Source organism: Pseudophryne corroboree, chromosome 4 (genome assembly GCF_028390025.1).
Source record: "Pseudophryne corroboree isolate aPseCor3 chromosome 4, aPseCor3.hap2, whole genome shotgun sequence".
NCBI classification, from domain to species: domain Eukaryota; kingdom Metazoa; phylum Chordata; class Amphibia; order Anura; family Myobatrachidae; genus Pseudophryne; species Pseudophryne corroboree.
This window is the reverse complement of record NC_086447.1, coordinates 460,949,576-460,958,863: the sequence shown is the minus strand read 5'-3', so window position 1 is coordinate 460,958,863 and position 9,288 is coordinate 460,949,576. Positions and strand designations below refer to the sequence as shown.

General features: G+C 47.7%; 1 protein-coding gene across 1 annotated transcript in view; it reads left to right on the top strand.

Annotated features, from left to right (window-relative positions):
• The first annotated feature begins 1,401 nt into the window (after nucleotides 1-1,401).
• The window catches only part of NDUFAF4 (NADH:ubiquinone oxidoreductase complex assembly factor 4), a 50,435-nt gene continuing 42,548 nt past the window's right edge, over nucleotides 1,402-9,288 (top strand). Inside the window, exon 1 of the mRNA XM_063917016.1 lies at nucleotides 1,402-1,673. Coding sequence (XP_063773086.1) covers nucleotides 1,538-1,673 — 136 coding nt within the window. The 5' untranslated portion in view covers nucleotides 1,402-1,537. The remainder of the gene's footprint in view (nucleotides 1,674-9,288) is intronic.

Here is a 9,288-nt window from a genome sequence, read left to right as displayed (position 1 = left end):
AGATACAGATTGGAGGTCTGCTGAAAAATCAGGTACAGGTTGAGTATCCCATATCCAAATATTCCGAAATACAGACTTTTTTGAGTGAGAGTGAGATAGTGAAACCTTTGTTTTTTGATGGCTCAATGTACACAAACTTTGTTTAATACACAAACTTATTACAAATATTGTATTAAATGACCTTCAGACTGTGTGTATAAGGTGTATATGAAACATAAATGAATTGTGTGAATGTAGACACACTTTGTTTAATGCACAAAGTTATAAAAAATATTGTCTAAAATGACCTTCAGGCTATGTATATAAGGTGTATATGAAACATAAATGCATTATGTGCTTATATTTAGGTCCCTTCTCCATGATCTCATTATGATATGCAATTAATCCAAAATACGGAAAAATCCGATATCCAAAATACCTCTGGTCCCAAGCATTTTGGATAAGGGATACTCAACCTGTAAGTGTGAATGCATGGAGTGGATGTAGAATCTGCAATGGTCTGCAGTAGGACAGTTTAAATAAACAATCTCACTTGGAGTCTGACCTCCTAAGGATTGGACAAGTGGGTACACAGCTAAAGCGTGAGACATACCTCCCAACTTGATCCTCTCCAGGAGGGACAGAATGCTCTGCTTCTGGACTGCCCTCTTAATCTATGATTGCCGGCACCTGTGTTGGACAGGTTAATGCATAGGTTCTCAAACTCGGTCCTCAGGAGCCCACACGGTGCATGTTTTGCAGGTCTCATCACAGAATCACAAGTGAAATAATAAGCTGCACCTGTGGGCCTTTTAAAATGTGTCAGTGAGTAATTAATACACCTGTGCCCCTGCTGGGTTACCTGCAAAACATGCACTGTGTGGGCTCCTGAGGACCGAGTTTGAGAACCTATGGGTTAATGCAGAGGTTCTCAAACTCGGTCCTCGGGGGCACACACAGTGCATGTTTTGCAGGTAACCCAGCAGGTGCACAGGTGTATTAATTACTCACTGACACATTTTAAAAGGTCCACAGGTGGAGCTAATTATTTCACTTGCGATTCTGTGAGGAGACCTGCAAAACATGCACTGTGTGTGCCCCCGAGGACCGAGTTTGAGAACCTCTGGGTTAATGGATAAGAAAGGTGTTTCACTACAGGTGCTGGCAATCATAAGATAAGAGGGAAGTCCAGGAGCAGAGCATTCTGTCCCTCTTGGAGAGGGTCATGTTGGGAGGTGAGGGTGACTGCTGTAATGTTATGTCACTTGTTATACAGGAACATTTCGGTTATATCTCTAATTGTATTGCCATGTACAAGCTACCCCAGCAGCAGCACGCAATGACAGCAGACAGAGGAGGAGGGCTGTGCGATTATGATTATGTGAGTAGGTAGCGAAGATAACATGACACAGCCTATGTGAGTACAGGAGGAGCAGCCGGAGTGGTTGCACTGTTGCACAGGAAGCTGTCATTCCCATTTCCCTCCTCTGGATGACAGCTGCCCCCTCCCTCCTCCCCGGCATGTATTGGGTTGCAGAGGGAAGCGAGGGCACCAGACATGGGATCTAAACTTGTCCGCGCTGTGAGGAACTTTAATGTGGAGAACAGAGCGCAGCGGATCTTGGAGAGGGAGAAGCCCAGCCCGGCGCCTATGTACCCGGCCGCAAACAAGACGCTACAGGCGGTCATCTCACGTGAGTGTCCACACTCCTGCGCCGAGTCACACACACCCCAGGGGTGACCGGGGATCACCCGCAGGAGGGTGTGCTGCCGCTTGTGTGACCTCTGGCGCTCCCAGGGACAAACAGTAGGAGGACGCACAGCGCAGCAGCGGTTCATGCTCCGAGCACATGCGTTCCAGCAGCCGGTAGCAGCATCCGGTAGCTGTGCGTGCTGGGAGCTGTAGTCCTGTGGTTGGAGGTCACCGTCACATAGAGGTGTTTCTCTGTGTGGCCACGCTCTCAGTGTTGCCCATCTGAATAAATAGTTTGTTTTTAAAACTTTGAGTCATAGTACAAGTGGGTATGATATACCAGGTTCTCAATCTCGGTCCTCAGGACCCCACACGGTGCAGGTTTTACAGGTCTCCTCACAGAATTACAAGTGACATAATTAGCTCCACCTGCAGACCTTTTAAAATGTGTCAGTGAGTAATTAATACACCTGTGCACTTGCTGGGTTACCTGCAAAACATGCACTGTGTGGGGTCCTGAGGACCGAGTTTGAGAACCACTGGTCTAGACCAGGGCCGGTTCAAGGCCGCTCTGCGCCCCCGGGCAGGAAACGGGGCGTGGCCGAATACAGGGGGCGTGGTCAGTTACGCCCCCTGTACATTACTAGCGCCGCTTGAATGCTGAGCGGTGCGCGATGACGTCATCGCGCACCGCACAGCAAAAGGTCCTCTCCACGAAGAGAAACTAGACGCGTAGCGTCTAGTTCCCTTCACAGGAGGCGGGGACACAGCGGGCCGGGCAGCGGAGGCGGACGGGGGACACAGCGGGCAGCAGTGGCGGATCTTGCCACGGTGCGGCACCCTCCGGATGGCGGCGCCCCGGGCAAAAGTCCTGCTTGCCCGTGGCAAGATCCGCTACTGGTCTAGACCATGCAAACGCACAGCTGCTCATTCTAAATGGCAACAGTTGGCCTACAGACAAATGTTCCCTCTGAATTAGTCAACTTTTATACAAATTATTTATAGTCCGTCACCATAAAAAAATAAATTCTAAAAATACAGTGCATAAGGGATTTGTGTTAGTAATGATGTATGACACTTTATGCACAGTCTTTTAAATCAAAATTTCGGCCAGGTTCTATCAGGGGCGGGTCTAGACGTTTCTTATAGGGGGTTCGGTTTCAAAATGAATCCTGACTCCTCCCTATTTTCTCCTCCCACCCTTCCAGTCCTAATGCCTCCCATTATATACCACTTCCTACCACTAGCAGGCCCCTGCTCATTACCCACTGCAGGTCCCATTCCCCAACCCATCAGCCAGGCTCTTGTGTCTGCATTTAAGGGACACATTGTGCGGCAGGGCTGGTGGGGATCGGCATAATTCTGTATACATTGCCCAGGTCTGCAGGCTGCCATGTGGTGACCAGTGGGGTGGACGCTGTATCCGCGGTCCTGCTTGCCTAATGTGAGTGCCATCGAAGTGGGTGGGCAGGCACAGTGAATGTAGGCTGGGGTGGGGGCTGTCTGTACTTTACTTGGTGCCTCGATCCCCTTGATAATGTCAAATATTACCTTTAAACATAAGCTATTTACTATTACGGACTAAGTACGCTATTTGCGTACTGAGTACCGTAGGGGTACGCACTTAGCGTAACAGACGCTAAGCTGTGGGCGCGATGCACGAGCGATGCATACGCTCAAGGTTTCACGCTTCGTACCAAGCATGCTATAGGCGTACTGAGTACCGTACTGCTACGCTATTGGCGTAGCGGACGCTGCGCCGTGAGAGTGAGACATGAGCGGCGCAGACGCTCACAGAATGATACGCAGTAAACCTTATTAATAACACACAGTAAGAATATGCTTATACTGTAAACCTTAGTAGTCAAATACTACAATGATGTAACGCTTAAAAACCTTAACTATGTGTATGCTGTTTGAGCGATTGAGACGCTAAGAAAACCCTTAGTAAGGAGTGAAAACACAAGACCTGGTTTTGATTTAAAAACCACAGCGGTTCTAACACTGCCGTGGATGGTTTAGAGAAAAGGTGAAAAACACAATACACGTTATACACTACAAACTAACATCAAAATCTAACACAATAACAGAGAATAATATGAACAATAACAAACAAGAGTGAACAAATGGCGAACAGAATGGATAACAAAATGGCTACAGAGAAATATACATACGTGGGGATGATTCGCAAGCGCGTCCTGGATCCAGCCCTCAGCATTCAGAGAGAAAGCCTTCAGAGAGAGTGAGTGTCTGGCCAGGCAATGGTGGTCTTTATATACACAACATACATTCACAATACAATGGTCCCTATAATCTCATTGTTCATTGGACACAGGAATGTGTCTCCACATTATAACAAAGGTCATAGGTGGATTTGAACAGGTGGGCTGTCTTTCCCCAACTGCTCAGGTGGGAGGTATCCTCAGGAGTCCCGCCGCATGTGTAATTTACAGCAAATACAATATATGTTCATAAACTACTTTTGCACATAACTATACGCAGGAGCGAGCGATCCTTTCCTAACCAACACCGAAATGTTACCCTTAAAATATCCTACAGCTGGATACCTTTATCTGACCCTTCCTATCATGCAAAGAGGAATCTCTCTGTCCAGGAACCGTTTAAACTAAACATACTCGCTGACATTGTCTAGGGGAATATTAGCTATAAAACACACTATATGGGTTAAATATGCTACGATCGAGTCGCATGCTAGACGCTCACAAACTCCGCCGTAAATACACATCTCATGCGCACGAGATGCTGTAGCGTCCCCTACGCAACTAGCGGGTATGTGCACGTACGGGGGAGTGGGTGCACAAGCAGCGCGCGTGTGCATGAGGGGTTAGTACAAGGCATATGCATCATGATATTTTTCGACTTCGACACCCTGCTGCCAGCCTTCATGATCTGCTCCTCCCTGCTGGTCATGTGGTTTCTCTGGAGCTGTCTCACCTCACTCCCCGCTCCATCTGGCTGCAAACAGGAATGGCGTCGAGAGGTTCAGATGAGAGTGTTGAGTTCTCCCTGCTCTGCACACAACTCTCCTGCATTACATCCCCTTCTACAATGAAGTGTGGGCTGTGGTGAGGTGATTTGCAGTGAATCCATTCATCATGGCATATGTCACAAATCACAATATTGCGTGGTATGGTTTGTTGTAATGCGATTCATGACACCGTGTCTTCCTAGGACAGCGGACACCGTTTTCTCTCCTGTATGTATACATTCATTGCTGGTTTATTTTCACTAATGTCATATTTTGTTATATAACTTTGAGGATAGGAACATACATTCTTTATATTTTTAGATTATATTTAGCAGTATTTGTGCTTTTCTTTGTTAGCCAAATTTATGATGTGCAAAAAGTTGCCTGATGTGCAGTGTATAGGTAGAGTTGACACAATCTGGCTGTTAACTGTAATCTCTGACAAAGGCTACTGGAGAGCCATGATCTTCTATGACTACAAGAGTGGTCTGTGACAGCAGGAGAGTTTTAACCGCCTGCAGGCTGCAATTGGAGAAGAAGCACCGTACCAAACCACTGTTTAAATGGTTTGCAGAATTTTGGCGCGAGGGACGGTCCCCGGAATATGATGAGCGATGCGGCCGGCCTGTGTTCGCCTCCACCGAGGACAAGTTTGTTTCCGTGCGGACCATAGCTGAGGTGGATGTCATGGTGAGCATAACTTGGTTAAATAAGGATATAGGCATCTAATAGGGATCCATCTGCTTGATACTCCATGAAAAGCTTGGCTTCAGCAAGGTTTCTGCACACTGGGTGCATGATCAGCTGACTCAGAGCAGAAGGAGGCTCTGGTGACTTGGTGCTGCATCATGCTGGCCAGATTTGATGACGGTCGCTCAAACTTTGGGAGATCATCCATGGCGATGAATCCTGGATCTACAGTTTCGACTACCGAGACCAACCGTTGGCCCAGTAGACCTCATTTGGAGGTGCGCTGCCACATCATTTCTGACATGAGCGCAGTGAGGCTAAGAAAATTGTGGATGTTTTTGTAGCCAAAACTGGTCCTGTAACTGCCAAACCACTCATGGAGCAGTGCACCATCATTAGGGACCGGTACGCAAAGCAATGCCTGCAGCAAGTTCTGGAAGCCATTTCCAGGTTCCGTCCAAGAACTTGCACTCGTAGTGCCCTTCTCCATCACGACAATGTACTTGACCATAAATCCAGGAAAATGGTGGATTATTTGGCCCATAAACAGATCCAGGAGCTTGGTCATCCTCTGTACAAGAATTCCCTATAGTGGGCACACACAGACTGGTATACTTTCTTAAAGTCAAATATCTTTGTGATAGATGACCACAAATTCTAAAATATAACTTTTTTTTATTGAAATCATTAAAACAAAACCGAAATATGGTGCATGTGAAAATAAAACGTGAAAAATGAAATAAAGTGAATTAAAAAGCTTGGCCACTGTAGTTGTCTTTCTTCACTGTCTCCAGTATCTTTAAACAATGTTTCTATATTTTGTAGCAATGCTAGTTATCTGATGTCTTGTAATGATACATTTGTATCCAGGAGTCTAGAACGCCTGAGTGTGATTTCATTATACCACCACTGTTAAGGAGATCGGATGCACACACCATGTGTCCGATCTATTACCTAGCTTAGCCACTGTTTAGTTGTACTGTTTGTCTATATTGTAAATAGAAGCCACAGCTGCTGCGGGTGCCATTGCTAGTACACACCGCTGGAGGCGGCCGCTACTCGGCATACCAAATCACGCGGGTGGTCTCACACGAGACCCGCAGTCAGCGGCTTTCCGCTGACACACGCGGCGGGAGAGAGCTGAGATTAATGCCGCTCCAGGGTTACAGTGTGTTAAATCATAACGTGGGGGCCCCGAGACACGGTTATTAGTGTGCGAGCAGCACTGCAAAGAAGGGACACATCAAGGTCCCGGTGATACTGTGATATGGGAATTGCACTATAGAAGTAATCTCACAGTTTAAACACACTGGGGGAGATTCAAACGTTTGAAAAGTCAGTTGGGAGTCTGTTTTTTCCTATCTAATAGACAGGAAAAAACAGACACCCAACCGACTTTTCAAACATTTGAATCTCCCCCACTGTGTCATCACTGTGAAAAATATGTGTGTAATATTACATTGAATAAATAACTGTCCCAATACCATCAAGTGAATACAAGTTGGATGATGAATGTGCCCCTATAAATCTAGCAATATATCGTGTGTGACTGGTGTCGATATAGAAATTTTAAACACTGTAGCTTGCCATACAGAATATAGCATTAAAGACATCAATTTAATACACACATAGTATGTAGAGCAGGGGTGGGCAATTATTTCAGCTGAAGGGCCACTTGACACTTTCCTGTCAGTATCCGAGGGCCGCACACAAAATAGCAGCTTCCCCACATGCCAAAAATATAGGGACGTGGCTTCATAGGGAAGGGGTGTGGCCAAAAAATAAAATAGATACATATTAGGCTGCACAATAGTCTCCATTATTCAAATTATGCCACACAGTAGCGCCACTTACACACATTACGCCAGGTAGAGCCCCTGTCACACATTACGCCAGGTAAAGTCCTCTTTTACACATTACGGCAGGTAGAGCTCTCTTTTACACAGTACGGAAGGTAGAGCCCCCTTTTACACATTAACATTTTATTTGGGATAATCATTGCACAGCAAGCAAATTATCCAGTGTCTTATGGCCCCTGGGGAAAGGTGTGACAGAACACAGGTGGTGTGACGCGGTGACAGAACACGGGGGGTGACACAACATGTGGAGTTGAGTCAGTGACAGAACATGCGGGGTGTGACACAGTGACAGAACACGGGGGGTGTGAAACAGTGACAGAACACGGGGGGTGTGACACGGTGACAGAACACGGGGGGTGTGACACGGTGACACAACACGGGGGGTGTGACGCGGTGACACAACACGGGGGGGGTGACGCGGTGACACAACACGGGGGGGGTGACGCGGTGACACAACACGGGGGGTGTGACGCGGTGACAACACGGGGTGATGACGCGGTGACAACACGGGGGGGGTGACGCGGTGACAGAACACGGGGGTGACACGGTGACAGAACATGTGGGGTTAAGTCAGTGACAGAACACTGAGGGTGACATGGTGACAGAACATGCGGGGTGTGACACAGTGACAGAACACAAGGGTGTGACGCGGTGACAGAACACGGGGGTGTGACGCGGTGACAGAACACGGGGGTGTGACGCGGTGACAGAACACGGGGGTGTGACGCGGTGACAGAACATGTGGGGTTAAGTCAGTGACAGAACACTGAGGGTGACGCGGTGACAGAACATGCAGGGTGTGACGCGGTGACAGAACACGGGGGGTGTGACGCGGTGACAGAACGCGGGGGTGTGACGCGGTGACAGAACACGGGGGTGTGACGCGGTGACAGAACATGTGGGGTTAAGTCAGTGACAGAACACGGGGGGGGGGAGTTAGGGGTGGTACAGCGAGCGTTAAAGATCTCCCCCCTAACCTAAAAACAGTCTGATGCCACTGCCTGCACACACAAACATATACACACACACACACACTCTCACATATATATACACACACACACACAAATACACTTTCTTTCTCTTATTCACTTTTTCCATTAACTTATCTGGCTGGCAGTGGCAGGAAGGATGGATCTGTAGCAGTTGCTCTTGTCCCGTGTAGCTCCGCCCCCTGAGGTCCGTGTAGCCCCGCCCCTCGTCCTCGCATAGCTCCACCCCCTTTTTGGCTGACCATGAACACTGCCGTTGTCACTGGAGGCGGGAGGGGGAGGCTACAAGGCAAGAAGATAAGTGTGACAGGCGCCGTGCAGCAGCAGCAGGGGAGACAGGCGCCGTGCGTGCAGCAGCAGCAGCAGGGGAGACAGGCGCCGGCGGCTTGTAGGTACTGCAGAGCAATGACAAGCAGCTCAGCCTGTCGGGCCGCTTGTCATTGCGCACTGGGGGGAAGCAGTGGGCCGGGTAGGATCGGTTTGCGGGCCGCATCCGGCCCGCGGGCCGTATTTTGCCCACCCCTAATGTAGAGGCAAGTTGAATTAGCCCTAATAATCTGTGGATCATCCCCTTGTCAGATAGGAACAAGAGGAGCTTAAGGCAAAGAGAGGCCCTAATACATATAATTCATCAAATAGTCACCCATTAAGGGCAGCAGCACAGGGACATTGTTCCCGGAGGCAATAATCTGTTTAAAATAACTTTATTTATGAATGTGTAATGAACATCAATAGACACTGTGGTCAATTATAAGGGTCCACCACTTAAGTGTTTATAATGAGAGTGTATGATAAGACGGTGATGCAGACACGAAAGTAAACCTTAACAGTGGTGGTATAATGAAATCACACTCAGGAGTTATAGACTCCCGGATACAAATGTATCATTACAAGACATCAGGTAACTAGCATTGCTACAAAATATAGAATCTATACATACGTAGTGCATGGATCTTAATGAAAGAACTCACACCCATTGTGTCTTTAAAAAAAAGTTGTGTTTTCCTGAGGCTTCCACCACAAATTAAAGGAAAGTATACTATTCAGGTGTGGTATTATGCTTACTAGAGCCCCACTTGGCTTTTAGGC